This window comes from Mustelus asterias, chromosome 6, assembly GCF_964213995.1.
Source record: "Mustelus asterias chromosome 6, sMusAst1.hap1.1, whole genome shotgun sequence".
Lineage (NCBI taxonomy): Eukaryota > Metazoa > Chordata > Chondrichthyes > Carcharhiniformes > Triakidae > Mustelus > Mustelus asterias.
The window spans coordinates 53,125,885-53,143,208 of NC_135806.1; the positions used below are offsets into that span (position 1 = coordinate 53,125,885).

The window sequence follows — 17,324 nt, forward strand, 5'->3', positions numbered from 1 at the left end:
GGCACATCACCACCTGCAAGTCCCTTCCAAGTGGCGCATGTTTCTGACTTGGAACTTGCCTCCATTAAATATCGTCCATACCTGGCCTGTAGTTATTCTGAGAAATGAGGAAACATTGAACATCTATCCTGGTCCAACCCTTCAGTAGCACGTACACATGATCTGAGGTCTTCCCAACCTATTTGAAAATCACCAAGTGAAATTAAATTAAATTTATACATCTCTATCGCACCAGCCTAAAGTACATGCATTTCTAAGGGGAAGCCTCACTGAATAGGGACCATCCTCGTAATCTTCTTTTGAACTTTTTCCAAAGTCTCAGTGTTCCCCACCATGTGAAGATCCAAAATTGGATTTGGATTTCAAATACAGTTGAACTAATGTCTTGTACAAGGAATATGTTTCATACTGAATCATTCTATTTGCGCAACTAAAATACCCTTGGAGACGATGCAGAGACTTGTTATAAGGAGTAAGAGAACAATCCTGCAGGATTTACCCACGGTTATTGTGCCACAGCAGATCATTACCTGAATTATAAGTAAGTTTAACTAAAATCCATTTTCTTTGAGTGTGTCTCCTCTGTTGTTTCTCTGAATCCAACTGTTAAATATACTTCCGCATGCAACTGATGTTGGGCTAAATATGCACACAGCAACTTTAGAAAAGATTTTTGAAACTTTTGGGGAATTTTACTAGTGAATCACTGACTTCCTTGCTCAAAAGTTCCTGTTTCCAAACTAATGTTCTTAACTCCTAATGTCATTTTTTTTTCTGGTAGTAATGCTGGAAAAGCATAAAGTATTTAATTCAAGAAACATGCTGGGGCTCCCTGCTCTAGGAAAGAGAAAGCTAAGGAGTAAACTGATAGAGGCACTTAAAATTCTGAAGGGGTCTGGTGGGGTAAAATGTACAAACAGCTCTACTTGTGGAGGAAAGCAAAACTAGGAGTTGTAAATATAGGATAGCCACTAATAAAGCCAGTAAGGAATTCAGGAAAAACTTCTGACCCAGAGAATGGTTAGAGTGTGGACCTTGAAATTGGCAGATGTCGTTGAGGCAAATAGCATCGACACATTTAGGGGGAAGCTAGGTAAACACATGAGAGAGAAAGGAATAGAAGGATATGATGACAGAGTTAGATGAAGTAAGATGGGAGAAGGCTTGTAGCGTAAACATCAGCATTGACCAGATGGCAGAATCACATGTTTCTGTAGTGTAAGTTTTATGTAAGTTTATGTAAGATGCTTCAGCAACTGTGTAGCAAAAGATGCTGTTTAACCAACAGCGTAGGAAACATGACTGTTCAATTGAGTAAATAACTTTTGACTCCTGATTTTATATTTCAATTAACTGAAAGGGAAAGATGCAAACATACTCCATGCTGTACAATTTTTCAAAAATGGAAACACCATCGCTGGAATTCTACCCTCTCACCTGCCACGGAATCGGAGTGGGCAAGGGGCGGACAATGGAAATGTCCGTTGACCTCGGGCAGAAATTTCTGGTCTCGCTCGAGTGAGGCAGTAAAATCCCACCCCACAAGTTACATCACAAAATCCAAACTCGGTGTTTAACTTCAAACCATGAAACAGCAAACGGAAAACTGGGAAAGGAGCTGAAAGTAAAGGCAAATACGATCAGAAACATACAGGTGACTGAAGGTATCTAACAGCCTCTTTTAAACGAATCTGCTTCTAGTCAACAGGATTGATTTTGCCAATGTGTGATTAGATGCACTATTCAGGAAATCACGGGCATACATAGAATCACTGAATCCCTACAGTTCAGGAGGAGGCCATTCTGCCCATGGAGCCTGCACCGACAACAATCCCTTTCCCCAACCCTATTCCTGTAACCCATGTACACCTCAGAATTTTCCATTCTGGGACCAAATATCAAGAGGGTCACATCCATGACTTCAGGATACATGCTCCCAGCAGCTGAGGCTCCACTTTCACTGCATACATTCGTAGAATCAGTCCTAATATGTGAGCTTTGGTAAGATGCTGACTTATTTTAAATGAAATAGTGTTGATATATGTAAATCTAAGAATCCTTCTAGAGTCATTAAATTAATTTACTGCAGTTTACTCTTTAATTTATAGTCAACACATCACTTCTGCATCAAGGAAGAGACGTTTTAACTCTGCAATGGTACAAAATCAGCAGTTTAAGTCAGGAATCAAATTACCGATGGAACACGCCAGCGTATTTTGGTTCAAGTACAGAAACCACCTGCCAACGATGGTTTCACACCTCACCGACATGGTTGAGTAACCTGGTTACTTTTTAAAATTTGAATAGAAACTTTTCAGTTACAAGCATGTGGACGCTTCCACCTTTATTCTAATTTACCAGTAGGTACAGTGTAACATGAGCAAGCACAGTATTTCAATCCTGCTGCCAGAATTAGATTTTGTAATGAACCAGCACATTAATGATCCAATCTGCTGTGCCAAAGGTACACATTTACAAATTCTCATGAACCAAATTTCTAATCTCGAATGTACCATCAAAATAAGAATGAAAATGAAGCCCAGAGAATTCTCACAAGGACAATAATTGGCAGCAAAGGACATTCTCCAGAACAGCTTACCCTTCAAATTGTGTAGACTGGTACACACCAGTTTATATAGCTGCTCTCTCTGTGCAGGAACGGTCTGTAGGCTGAAGTAACTTTAATTTTTAAAAAATTTTTAAATTGCACTTTTAAATAATAAAATCTCATTTTACTGCTGGCAAAACCTGAGGTGATATTTGGATCAGTATAACTAGAATCCTACCTGGTTTCTTTGCAAGTTGACTTTGAGCCCAGTTTTATATTATTGTATACTCTTCCTCAGTTTTGTTTTTAAGCGAGTACCTAGATGTCCATGTTTTGCATATTTTTCCAAATGTATTCTCGATCTTAATAGTGATTTAATGTGTATTGCTTTCTTTTTGCTCTCTTTTTATTGTTCCTTCATTTCTTTTCATGTTGTTACCCTTATTGTATATCATTTACCCTTGTCTTTAGCTTTCAATATCTGCTACTCGATGCATTGTGGCTTTTTAAAAAATATAATGCTGGATATATATAACTGCCCTATTGCTGGAGAGAGAGAGAGAGAGAGAGAGAGCGAGCGAGCTGTCCACTCCAGTCAAACCTACAAAAGATGCTGCTGACCTTGAGGATCAGGTATTGGATTATGAAATCTTGACTCCATACATCTTGTTGGAAAAGGTTATTGATCATGTTCACACAAAACAGCCACAATGGAATTTATTCCTGTTCAGTTTTACAAAGTGTAACAGATTTTTCCATTGAAACGTCACTTCAAAAGATGGGAGCCTCCAAATCTGCATTCTCAAACAAGCTGATGAAATTTGTTAATCACCTGTTAGAAATCTGACTCGAAACTTTTCAGAATCTTCCCCAAGCACTGGGTTACAGCAGCTTCCTGAATCAGACCAGCTGCAGGCAGGCAAGGACCCAGTTGGGAGCGAGTCAGGAAGGTGCAAAAAAGTTTCAAAAGGTTTTTATTAAACTTATTCCTTTGAATTAAAAGTTGCACCAGTCCATCAGAGGCTAGGAGAGGAGCAAGCATTAAGAACTTTGTCAGTTCAGGGGGTTGTCAGCTTCCTAGCATCACGTGGACACCTTAACAGTAGCAAGGCAGTTTGGACTCCTCCTGTGTAGCAGGAAGACTGCAGGTGCACTGCACCCTTAGAAATCAAGGAGATGAGGAGCAGCAGCCAGCACAGGGAGGAGAAAGCATCAAGAAGTCAGAGGAAAGGAGCGAGGGGTATGAAAGAAATACAATCCCGAGACCAAGCTTCCTGGCCATGACTGAGAAGCAGTGCTGAAAGAGACTGCTACTCTCTAGGCAGATAGATCATAGAATCATAGAAACCCTACAGTGCAGAAAGAGGCCATTTGGCCCATCGAGTCTGCACCGACCACAATCCCACCCAAGCCCTACCCCCATATCTATCCACTAATCCCTCTAACCAACGCATCTCAGGACACTAAGGGCAATTTCAGCATGGCCAATCAACCTAACCTGCACATCTTTGGACTGTGGGAGGAAACCGGAGCACCCGGAGGAAACCCACGCAGACACGAGGAGAATGTGCAAACTCCACACAGACAGTGACCCAAGCCGGGAATCGAACCCAAGTCCCTGGAGCTGTGAAGCAGCAGTGCTAACCACTGTGCTACCGTGCCGTACCGTGCTACCGTCACAGCCATCTGTGTCCTGGCCAGTGTGGACCTTTTCGACATCTCACAGGTGACTGCACACTGGTACCTCACCTAGCTGACTGATGCTCTCTGCACCAAGGCTGGACAACACATCAGATCTCGACTTATGGAGCATCACCGGCTCAGCAGGCTCCGGGTCTGGACCAGTCAGGTGGTGCCCAGCAAGCCCTCCTGACAGGATCTTGGTCAATGTAGTGGTCTGCTGCACTCCCCATAACATTGTCCTCCAAAGAGGTGTGCACCTCAAGGATGGTGATGCCCCCGAAGGAGAGCTCATTAGTGGAGGAGCAGGAGGTAAGAAATTAGAAAGAACTGGAGGCAGAGGAAGATGGTGCTGATCAGAGCCGTACCTTTGCTGCAGGACAAGCTGGTCTCCTCCACCCTCCAGTAAGAGGCCCTCCATCCTCTCCCTCATGGAGACCAGTCCCTGCGATATCTCGCTTCCCTGGCTCCCTCACGACAACCTGCAGCCTCAGTGATTGCTGTCTATAACCTACCTCCACTGCTGCCCCCATTAACTTTACGTGTACACAAAACCTACTTCCATATCAATTAAAGACTTGCCCCAAGAAAAATGCAAACTTGAGTCAGCTTTCTACCGAAGGCGGGTTTCTAACACAAAAACAGCCCGGTTCCTTTTCCGGAATCAATGGTAAAAAATCTGGTGCTAAATAGACCGAGGTCTGTAATTGTTGAATTTGGGAGAACGTGGCAAAGAAAATGGACATGATTATACAGTGAATAATGAAATCCAGGGAATGATCATAAAAGAATAATCTCAAACAACATCATAAATTCTAGGCGCAAAGCTTGAGTGATTTACAAAGCAACTTTGGGGAATAAAACCGAAACTACTGCTGGCTAATAATAGCTCTCCTTTTGCTGCATGTATTGAGGAGTTGGTCAGGAGTTTTATTTTGTGTTTGCTCCTTTGTCGGCTTCAGGATGACAATTCATGAGCAAGACATATGATAATACCTTCACTGAAATATCACATCACTAAGAATTGATCTAACATTGGTTAGATGAAAATAACAGCCAGCAAATCTCAGATAATAATGGGCTATCTGAAATGGAAATCTAATTAAGAGGTTTAGAAGAAGCCATAATAAAACAAAGTTTTAACAGATTCCCAAATTGAATCAGTTTTAAAACACTAATCTGTTGCTTCTTGAAATTACATATACTGCTTTAGTTTAATGGGTAAAGCCATGTTCAATTCACTCCTACAGCAATTCAGTGGCAGCAACATGCACTCAGACATGTAACATTAATTTTGAAATGAGGAAAATTCCAATCTTACACAACAAGAAATAAACTGCAGTAAATAAATAGTAAATCTTAGCTCTAGCCTCCTCCCACTTTACTTCTAATGCAATCATTATGTCATCCACTCGCTCATGTGTTTATCCAGCTTCCTCTTAAATGCACTTGTGCTATTTGCCTCAACTACTCTTCATGGTGACAAGTCCCTGGGTAACCCATTCTCTGGGTAAAGAAAGTTCTCCTGAATTCCTTATTGGATTTATTGGTGACATTCTTACAAGCTCCCGACAGCGGAAACATCTTTTCAATGTCTACTCTCAAACTCCTTCATAACTTTAAAAGCCTCTGAAAGGGTCACCAGCCAGTCTTTCGTTCTTCGAGAAGTCTCCCAATCTGTTTAGCATTTCCTCTTATTTGTAATCTCTGTTCTGATATCATCCCTGTATATCTTTTGTACCATCTTCTGTAGGTATGCTTTTTTTTGTAATTATGGAGACCAGAAATGTTACAGAGGACGATTGACTTTTGGACACTAAAAAGAATTAAGAGGCATGGGAAGGTGCAGTAGACCAGCCGATATCTTACTGAATGGCAGAGCAGGCTCAAAGGCTCCTATATCTTATGCTCTTGTACAATGTTCAAATAGGACAAGTGAAGATAATTATGTACCTTTTATGTCACTAATTATACTGATCCCAGAGCAACTGGGATCCATTTCCAAAACTTACATAAACATTCCCAGTCATTATTTTAACATCTGGAATGTTCAACATCATTTTACTTAATAAATGTTGTTTGAAATCATCTCTATGCAATGCAATTTTAATAATTGTATATAGGTTTACCAAGAAAGTCAGTTTGTCTCAGACTCTCTCCAATATTTTCTCCAAATACTCTATCTCGCATGTCTATCATTGTGCAACAAATCAAACTCTACACAATAATGCGCAGCATAACATAACCTGATGCAAAATTGGGTTAAAAATATTCCAACTGTATGAAATCAGTTCTTCCTGGATTGTTTAATGAAAACCAGTCGCATCTCCACAAAATATGTTGGAAATACTCAACAGTCCGGCAGCATCTTTGAGGAGAAATTGATTCCTGAAACGTTAACTCTGTTCCTCTCTCTAGCGATGTTGCCAGACCTGCTGAGTATTTCCAACATTTTCTGTCTGTATTTCAGATTTCCAGCATCCACAAGTATATTACTTTTCCACAAAATGCAATTTTGAACTGTTAGTTACAATATATTCCAGGCCATTTTCATTTCTGATGCTACAGTTCTTCTAACTTCAGTAATAAGAATTGTGTTTTGATTTTTAGAAACTTTAAAATCAACATGATTAAAGATTAAAAGTGAAATAGGACACAAACACCAATATGTAGCCGTAGTATTCAGACTGCTGTGCGAACGAGTTCCTAACCTCACCCATGCAATTGTGGGAAGAAGCTGAGCCTAGGCCAGCTCCTTTTGTATAAAATCACAAGAGCCGACCATAATCCAGAGTGCACACCAGATGATGAAAACCTGAGTAGCTGTGCTGCCTACCCTCCTGGCTGTCGGGTACCTTGCCTCAAGAAAATCAGGGTAGTAGAAGCGAAAATTACTTCGGAAGTTCACCTTAAAATTCCGAACACTAAAAAAAAATCCAGATCTCCTGAAACTGGAAAAAGAATGCAAAGGAATCATCTGGTTGTAAAGGAGCTAAGGGTTTATTTATACGACAACTACAGCTTCCATTTTACAGTTACACTAAAGTTGCAGAATAACTCTAGAGTCAGAAAAGCAGTGTGCAAACTCCTGAAATCATTCTTCACCCAACACAATTCTACGCCAACCCTAACTTAATAGTGGCAATGTTATTTGCACCCCTGGAATTTTCTTTAAATGACAATTTGCTTGTTCACAAAATTTCTACTTGAAAGGTGAGAGCAAGAAATTACAAACGATGTACTATCTGCCCGGAAGCCATTCCATAAATTTCAGTTATGAACTTTGTTTCTAGCAGGATTTTATTTATTTAAACAGCAACACCCGACGCCTTTAGATAATGAATATCAAAAAATTGAAAGTGTGTACAATACCAAACATCCCACTATATTCCAGTCTCACAACAAAGTGTTGTAACATATGTTTCAGAATATATTCTTTAAATTACTGCTTAGACAAATTTGATATTAAGAAAGAAATCTGCTGTAGCAACATATACTTAAACATGTTTAAATGTTGCCATGAACTATTTAACAAATAATTTTTGAAGAATCTTAAAATAGGACCAAGTTAAATTGCTTACCTTAAAAAGACCCTTGGGAGGGTGGAAATGCAACATTCTCCCAACAGAACACTGGTGGATCCAACACTCTCCCGAAATAACACTAATGGATCCCACATTATCCCATTAGTAGGACATTAATAGGGCAAGTTTATCTGAATGAATTATTTCCCCCATAATACGGGAAACGAGTGAAACTGAACTTTTGTTTTATTCACTTACGAGATGTGGGCATCGCTGGCTGGGCCAGCATTTATTGCCCATCCATAACTGCCCGGAAACATGGACTAAATGAAACGCGTTGTTAACGTTTCAGTTTGTATTCCTTTATTGAGCGACTGACTCGGGTGCAATATGTTACTCGGATTTTCAAAATCAAGTGGCTAAAACTGAGATATCGACATCGTTTTCCAATTTGGACACTTTATCAACAACAATTGTAATTTGACTTCAAATTTCAATTCGGTTGTGTGACTTTTGCAACTCATAGTTAAACGAGTGTCGTCGTCTTCCCCCCCCCCCCGACACAAACTGACTGTTACAGCCGTGCAGAGAAACCTCGAAACATTGCAGGCTCCAAAATCGCCCCGTCGGTTAAATCCATTTTCTTCAGTGATGCAAGTCAAGCAGTTCAAGCAACTGAATGTAACCCCCTGAAAACTCATCCTCCCGCGCTGGGTACCGGCCTGCTTTGAGATTACCTGACGAAGTGACCGGTGTGTTGGGGTTCGAGGACAAAGCGGACCCTCCAGTCCCCAGAGCGCAGGAGCTGTTCGGGGTTGCGTTCTCCCTCTTGATGAGCAGCTCTGCGGCCCCAGGCAGGGGAATGGGTCGGCTGATCCCCAGCTCTTCCTCCTGGGCTTGTTGTCTCCTGAGGGCTACCTACAAACAAAACAAAAACAAGCAGCTCAGATCTGGCGGCTATCTGGCCTATTTCCAACTCAGTACCACGGTCTGATCTCGATTTTGGTCCGTGGGCGAAAATAGCCGTCTGGCTTTCAGAGCAGATAAACTTCTGATATGTTTTTGTTTAGAATCTGCATCGTAAATAGATTTGTTTTTTTTTCTAAATAAGAATATTAAAGCTGCATCTAATTCAAAACCTGTATAAGACGATTTTAGATTAAGTTTAAAAGATAATTTAATATCTTTAAAAATTGTTTCCTTCGTAATGGCCAAATAAAAATCTCTACAGAAAATATTTGAAATTCATTAAGCGTAGAAATCCGGCCATTAAACTTCAGGTAGAACATAATCGGAAACTGTTCAATAATTAAAATAATCTCAGCATTATCTCAGTGTAAATATTATAAACGGGGTTTCAACAACAAATTGACCCAACAGCGAAATAGATATAATTTGGCGAATGTTACGAACTCTTCTAAGCGGGGCTAAACTAACTGTGGTGTATGTAAACATTTATCAGATACATTTTTCACAATAAGTCAATTTCACATTCAAAACAAACACAGGTTAACAAATTGTGCCGTTCCTGTAAACCCTTTTAACTCTAAACTGAGTTCAGAATAGACAATATTCCGGACGAAAGTAAAATTTCTTTCCGCTTTCGAATTACAATATATGAGCTGCAATTTAGAATTAGTTCATCGCTCTTTCACGCTGTTTTTTTTTATCCGCAGTTTCATAAAACAGCATTAATTTCAAATCGTCTAATCGACCTTTTTGTATGAAAGTCCAGTGTAAAGATATTTATGCAAAATCCAAATATGTTAAATGATGGTTTGTGCGCTGTATACAATATTTGAAAGCTCTACCCCCCTTAAAATTTTACGTATATGATTCTTCCGTTATTATTTCAGAGAATGTAAAACATTGTAGTGGTGCATCTTCAAAGCTACTAAAATCCGTTTGCTGCGGCTGTGTTTAACTGGCAATCGCGAACATGTTAATATCCGGACTCATTTTGTAACTTAAAGACGATTTTATGCCATAGAGACGATGGTATTGTCATCGTCTTTTATCGATCAAGTTCCTTTGAAGCACGGATTATTTATTCCACGTGCAGTGTTGCTTCAGATTTATTCGTAAATAGAGGAGCCTCAAGAATAAAAGCAGAAAACACTCGGGTTACTCAGCAAATCTGGCGGCATCGGAGTGTTTCCAGCATTTCATGATTTTATTCCAGATTCCCCAGTGTTTTTGCTCTGATATTTCTGAAACTCTCTCCCTCTTGCAATATTTATTTTTTAATGTTTTTAATATTTAAATTAATGTTTGAATATATCCAGTGACGGTTGGGTCCAGGTTTCGTTTGTGTGAACGCTGCCCGCTTTTGCAAAGGGACAAGATGTGCACATCGCCCGCATGTTCTGGGTGCAACAGCAAGGACAACCCCCCAAATAAAACACCCCCCAGGAAAATGCTCAATCTTGCAGTTACCTGCGCCGCCATGACCCGCTGCCTCTCCGCGATCAGGTTGCATTTCTTACACTGGCACTCCCTCCACATGCAGAATCTCTTGTGTCCCTTCAGAGCCGACACGTAACCGTGGTTCCTGCACCGGGCGCACTTGGGCAGGCGAGGCGACTTCTTGGAAGCGGGCGACACGGCGCCCGGGTTCAGAGCCTTGGAGAAGTTGCCGTTCACGTTATTGCTGCCGCCGCCGCTGTTGTTGTTGTTGATAACGGAGTCGCCGTCGCCTACCACCCCGGCTGGAGCCGATGCTGAAGACTTGGACCCAGCTCCGTTTGGCATCTTCCGATATATATATATGAACAAAAACAAAAAAAACTTTCTCTTTTTTGGTTATTGTAAATAATGACTTGTTTTAATTTGGCGATTTGTTACTTGGCAATGGCGATGTTGTAACAAAGTGTTTTTTTGGGGGGGGTAGCCCGGCTGCTGGTCTCCGACACGGTCCCCGCTCCAACCGCTCTGAGGCGTCGAGCAGCAAATTGGCGGCTTTTTTCTGTTCCCTCCGCTGCCAGATTCGCAGCGCGAGGTGTCGGTCACGTGGCCCCACCTCCCGGCCAGCCCATTGGCTCCCCGCTTGCCCGGGCTCCCGCGCTTCAGCCTCGCCCAGCTCTCTGCAGAGAGCGCGAGAGATAGTGCTGGAAAATCTCGGCAGCTCTGACAGCGTCTGTGCAGAAAGAGAGAGGACAGAGCAGACCTGACAGCACCTGTGAAGAGAGAGAGAGGACAGAGCAGGTCTGTGCAGAGAGGGAGGACAGAGCAGGTCTGTGCAGAGAGGGAGGACAGAGCAGGTCTGACAGCTTCTGTGCAGAGAGAGGACAGAGCAGATCTGTGCAGAGAGGGAGGACAGAGCAGGTCTGACAGCCTCTGTGCAGAGAGAGGACAGAGCAGATCTGTGCAGAGAGGGAGGACAGAGCAGGTCTGTGCAGAGAGGGAGGACACAGTAGGTCTGACAGCGTCTGTGCAGAGAGAGGACAGTGCAGGTCTGACAGCGTCTGTGCAGAGAGAGGACAGAGCAGGTCTGACAGCCTCTGCAGAGAGAGAGGACAGAGCAGGTCTGACAGCGTCTGTGCAGAGAGAGGACAGATCAGGTCTGACAGCATCTGTGCAGAGAGAGGACAGAGCAGGTCTGACAGCATCTGTGCAGAGAGAGGACAGAGCAGGTCTGACAGCGTCTGCAGAGAGAGGACAGAGCAGGTCTGACAGCGTCTGCAGAGAGAGGACAGAGCAGGTCTGACAGTGTCTGTGCAGAGAGAGGACAGAGCAGGTCTGACGGTGTCTGTGCAGAGAGAGGACAGAGCAGGTCTGACAGTGTCTGTGCAGAGAGAGGACAGAGCAGGTCTGACAGCGTCTGTGCAGAGAGGGGACAGAGCAGGTCTGACGGTGTCTGTGCAGAGAGGGGACAGAGCAGGTCTGACAGCATCTGTGCAGAGAGGACAGATCAGGTCTGACAGCATCTGTGCAGAGAGAGGACAGAGCAGGTCTGACAGCATCTGTGCAGAGAGGACAGATCAGGTCTGACAGCATCTGTGCAGAGAGAGAGGACAGAGCAGGTCTGACAGCGTCTGTGCAGAGAGAGGACAGATCAGGTCTGACAGCATCTGTGCAGAGAGAGGACAGAGCAGGTCTGACAGCATCTGTGCAGAGAGAGGACAGAGCAGGTCTGACAGCGTCTGCAGAGAGAGGACAGAGCAGGTCTGACAGCGTCTGCAGAGAGAGGACAGAGCAGGTCTGACAGTGTCTGTGCAGAGAGAGGACAGAGCAGGTCTGACGGTGTCTGTGCAGAGAGAGGACAGAGCAGGTCTGACAGTGTCTGTGCAGAGAGAGGACAGAGCAGGTCTGACAGCGTCTGCAGAGAGAGGACAGAGCAGGTCTGACAGTGTCTGTGCAGAGAGAGGACAGAGCAGGTCTGACAGCGTCTGCAGAGAGAGGACAGATCAGGTCTGACAGCATCTGTGCAGAGAGAGGACAGAGCAGGTCTGACAGCGTCTGCAGAGAGAGGACAGAGCAGGTCTGACAGTGTCTGTGCAGAGAGAGGACAGAGCAGGTCTGACAGCGTCTGCAGAGAGAGGACAGATCAGGTCTGACAGCATCTGTGCAGAGAGAGGACAGAGCAGGTCTGACAGCGTCTGCAGAGAGAGGACAGAGCAGGTCTGACAGTGTCTGTGCAGAGAGAGGACAGAGCAGGTCTGACGGTGTCTGTGCAGAGAGAGGACAGAGCAGGTCTGACGGTGTCTGTGCAGAGAGAGGACAGAGCAGGTCTGACAGTGTCTGTGCAGAGAGAGGACAGAGCAGGTCTGACAGCATCTGTGCAGAGAGAGGACAGAGCAGGTCTGACAGCGTCTGTGCAGAGAGAGGACAGAGCAGGTCTGACAGCGTCTGTGCAGAGAGAGGACAGAGCAGGTCTGACAGCATCTGTGCAGAGAGAGGACAGAGCAGGTCTGACAGTGTCTGTGCAGAGAGAGGACAGAGCAGGTCTGACGGTGTCTGTGCAGAGAGAGGACAGAGCAGGTCTGACGGTGTCTGTGCAGAGAGAGGACAGAGCAGGTCTGACAGTGTCTGTGCAGAGAGAGGACAGAGCAGGTCTGACAGTGTCTGTGCAGAGAGAGGACAGAGCAGGTCTGACAGTGTCTGTGCAGAGAGAGGACAGAGCAGGTCTGACGGTGTCTGTGCAGAGAGAGGACAGAGCAGGTCTGACAGTGTCTGTGCAGAGAGAGGACAGAGCAGGTCTGACAGCGTCTGTGCAGAGAGAGAGGACAGAGCAGGTCTGACAGCGTCTGTGCAGAGAGAGGACAGAGCAGGTCTGACAGCGTCTGTGCAGAGAGAGGACAGAGCAGGTCTGACAGTGTCTGTGCAGAGAGAGGACAGAGCAGGTCTGACAGTGTCTGTGCAGAGAGAGGACAGAGCAGGTCTGACAGTGTCTGTGCAGAGAGAGGACAGAGCAGGTCTGACAGTGTCTGTGCAGAGAGAGGACAGAGCAGGTCTGACAGTGTCTGTGCAGAGAGAGGACAGAGCAGGTCTGACAGTGTCTGTGCAGAGAGAGGACAGAGCAGGTCTGACTGTGTCTGTGCAGAGAGAGGACAGAGCAGGTCTGACAGCGTCTGTGCAGAGAGAGGACAGAGCAGGTCTGACAGCATCTGTGCAGAGAGAGGACAGAGCAGGTCTGACAGCCTCTGTGCAGAGAGAGAGAGAGAGAGGACAGAGCAAGTCTGACAGGGTCTGTGCAGAGAGAGAAGATCAGTGGCGTAGCTAGAGGGGGAGCACATTCTTCAAAAGTGGCGCCTTTTCAACGGGGTGTTCCTCATGGGGCCCCTCAGATCTCTTCCAGAGATCTGAAGTCCTCAAGCCTGCCTCCATTTCCCAGTTGCTGATCTGGAGAGCCGTCAGCTGGAGGGCGTGGCCGACTGGGCGCGAGGCGAGGCGGATGGAGTTTGGAAGGTGAGGAGGTCGTGCAATCGCGGTGGGGCTGGCGCGCACACGAGAGGATGGCGGTAGCTTCGGAGTTGGGTGAGTGGAGCTGGAGGAAGGGCAATGGAGGGCTCACCTCCCTGGGCGGGGGAAGGATCGGGGAGCGTCAGTGCCCAGTCTACTTTATCTGTCCACTTTAAATTAGTTGCTGCACGCATGGCCGGGACATTCCACGGAGTCCGGTCCGCTGGCAGGATGTTTGGATGCGGCCGAGACCTCTCAGTGTGCGCCCGGGTCGCACTGTCCGTGTTGGAAGCGCCTTTGCCAGTAGTGGGCTCTACCAGCTTTGACATGTCCACCACCAGTGGTGATTAATCCCGAGAGAGCTGCCAAGTGTAAACCCTTTAACTCCAAGCAAAGGGAGGGAACACCGCAGCCTGCCACAAAATTTGATTTTATTCCAGACTTGCCCTTTGGTCCAGCTTCCAAAAAGTAAATACACTTTTTAATAGTTATTAACTCTATCAAAACTTTATTACTGATCACCGAAATTATTTGGTATGCGTCGTGGCGCCTTTTTTATGTGCTCGCTCCCCCTAACTTTAGATCCTGGCTACGCCCCTGGAGAGGATAGAGCAGGTCCAATAGCATCTGTGCAGAGAGGGAGAGGACAGAGCAGGTCGGACAGCATCTATGCAGAGAGGATAGAGCAGGTCTGACAGCATCTGTGCATAGGCAGAGAATAGAGTAGCTCTGACAGCATCTGTGCAGAGAGAGAGAACAGATACCTGACAGTATCTGTGCGGAGAATAGAGAAGCTCTGACCATATCTGTGCAAAGAGAGAATAGAGCAGGTCTGACAGCATCTGTGCAGAGAGAATAGATCTTCCAGGGTCACCCAGACTGGAAACGTTATCTCTTATTCTCTCTCCACGGATGCTGTCAGATCCTTTTGCATCTGTGGAGAGAGAAAGAAACAACAATCCTGCAAAGGATCATACGGACTTGAAAGGTTCACTCGGTTTTTCTCTCTCCACGGGTACTACCAGACCTGCTGAATTTACCAAAGTTATTTCTTTTTTGGCCTCTCCCATTTACGATCACCACTCGTAACAGCTCACTTACAGCATTGTGCACAAGAGAATTGAGAGAGAAGAAGATAATAAAGGAGAAGGGACACAGGCAAGACTGGAGTGCATTGCTTCCATTAAAGGGCACAGTATCCATTCTCCCCGTGTCTACATTATGGGTTTCCACTGGGTGCCCCAGTTTCCTCCCACACTCCAAAGATGTGCGGGTTAGGTTGACTGGCCATGCTAAATTGCCCCTTAGTGTCAGGGGAAGTAGCAGTGTAAATGTGTGGGGTTACGGGGATAGGGCCTGGGTGGGATTGTTGTTGGTGCAGGCTCAAATGGGCCAAATGGCCTCCTTCTGCACCATAGAGATTCTGTAATATGTGGCTCTGCAAAATCTCTTCTCTCAACACACTAGCCAGGGCAATGAGGTCTGATAGATCATCAAAAAAAAACCAACACCATTCCTTCTAAATTTATCTTTAATAAGAGATGCATTTAAGGGAAAAATAGATAAATGTATAAAAGGAAAGGGATTAAAGGCTAGGCTAAAAGGAGTAGATGAAAAGGAGTAGGAGGAGGCTCACATGGAGTATAAAACACCACAGTGAACCACTTAGGCCAATTTCATTCATCCTGTATATTGTATCCTAAATACCCATTTAACATCTGCAAGTACTCATGCTATATTTCTGACCACCCTCTGCCAGGTCTGATCACAGGATAAATACCAAGAACTGGACAATATCCAGGCTTGGGCTGACAAGTGGCAAGTAACATTTGCGCCACACAAATGCCAGGCAATGACCATCACCAATAAGAGACACTCTAACCATCGCCCCATGACATTCAATGGTGTTACCATCTCCGAATCCCCCACTGTCAACATCCTTGAGGTTATCATTGATCAGAAACTCAACTGGACTAACCACATAAACACAGTGGCTACAAGAGCAGGTCAGAGGTTAGGAATCTGCGGCGAGTAGCTCACCTTCTGACTCCCCTGAGCCTAGCCACCATCTACAAGGCACAAGTCAGGAGTGTGATGGAATACTCCCCACTTGCCTGGATGGGTCCAGCTCCAACAACACTCAAGAAGCTTGACACCATCCAGGACAAAGCAGCCCAATTGATTGGCACCACATCTACAAACATTCAATCCCTCCACCACCGAAGCTCAGCAGCAGCAGTGTGTACTATCTACAAGATGCACTGCAGCAATTCACCAAAGATCCTTAGACAGCACCTTCCAAACCCACGACCACTTCCATCTAGACGGACAGGGGCAGCAGATACATGGGATCACCACCACCTGCAAGTTTCCCTCCAAGCCACTCATCATCCTGACTTGGAAATATATCGCCGTTCCTTCGCAATCATTGGGTCAAAATCCTGGAATTCCCTCCCTAACGGCATTGTGGGTCAACCCACAGAACATGGACTGCAGCAATTCAAGAAGGCAGCTCACCACCACCTTCTCAAGGGCAACTAGGGATGGGCAATAAACGCTGGCCAGCCAGCATTTGTCCCACGAATGAATTAAAAAGAAAACAATGGAGGCTTTTGGGCCCACCTTGGTTTATTAGTACAAACAAACTCTGCAATCCCCCTTTGCAGCATCTTTTTTAAAAAAACAATGCCAGGCCATTTTTTGCAATAACTCCATCATGAAAGCCTATTCTATGTACTGATCATGCTTTGTGTGAAAAAAACTACTGGTAGCAATCTAAAATGTGACTTTTCTGATGAAAGATGAAACGTTAGAATGTTAATCTGTCTTTTTCAGAAACTAACAAGCCTGGTTTCTATTTCAGGCAGTTTGAAGCCCTGAAACCTTTGCGACTGGGAGGGCAAAAAGTTTGAGTTACATCAGAATGAGGGGCAGGAATTTATACCAGAACCTGCTTCCACAATAGTATGACTCATTTAGACTGGCCTTTTAAATCCCAATAGGCAGTTTGCAACCCATATTAAGAGATGTTTTTGGCAGAGTTTGTGGGATTTCCTGGGAAGTTTTACCCTTTGAAGGCTCAATTTTTTTACTGGATTATAGCAATGAACCTCAAAGAGAATTGGTTGTCATATCTGAAAGCTAAACTCAGTTGGATGATCAACCATGATCATAATGAATGGCGGAGCAGGCTCGAAGGGTTAAATTGCCTCATCCTACTCCTATTTTCAATGTTTCTACATTAAATTCCTCTTTTTGGAGCTGAAGACTGGAAAGAATGAAATAGCTTTGGCCCAGTTGGGTATTGGAGGTAAAATCAGGTGGAGCATCTATAGACTGCTCTGCCTTACAAGGGCGAATTGGGTCAGATGCTACTTCTGCACCCTTGTACACTGTCAACCCACCCAGCCATATCAATGACCCCCATCCTAGCTGTTTGGGACAGGACCATTGGTCTTGAACTACAATGGTAGGGAATCTTCTCAATGCTTATGACAGCGGACTTGGCCTCAGAAATTTTGGGGCCCCTATTTTTATGTCAGATTTGGTTTATTTTATAGCTGAAACAATTGTTACTTCATTACTGGTTAATTTCTGCAGTGAAAACACTGAATTGTACGAACCTATTTAATAGTGCAGTATAAAAATAGTTGCAACACATGGTTGCAATT

At 44.7% G+C, this 17,324-nt stretch overlaps 1 protein-coding gene across 1 annotated transcript in view; it reads right to left on the reverse strand.

The window, feature by feature from the left end:
- LOC144494658 (doublesex- and mab-3-related transcription factor 1-like) overlaps positions 1-13,982 on the reverse strand; it is a 142,823-nt gene extending 128,841 nt beyond the window's left edge. Inside the window, 4 exon segments of the mRNA XM_078213862.1 lie at positions 8,551-8,670; positions 10,189-10,366; positions 10,368-10,398; positions 13,766-13,982. Of these exon segments, the coding sequence (XP_078069988.1) occupies positions 8,551-8,670; positions 10,189-10,366; positions 10,368-10,398; positions 13,766-13,982 (546 nt within the window).
- Between the last annotated feature and the right edge of the window lie 3,342 nt (positions 13,983-17,324).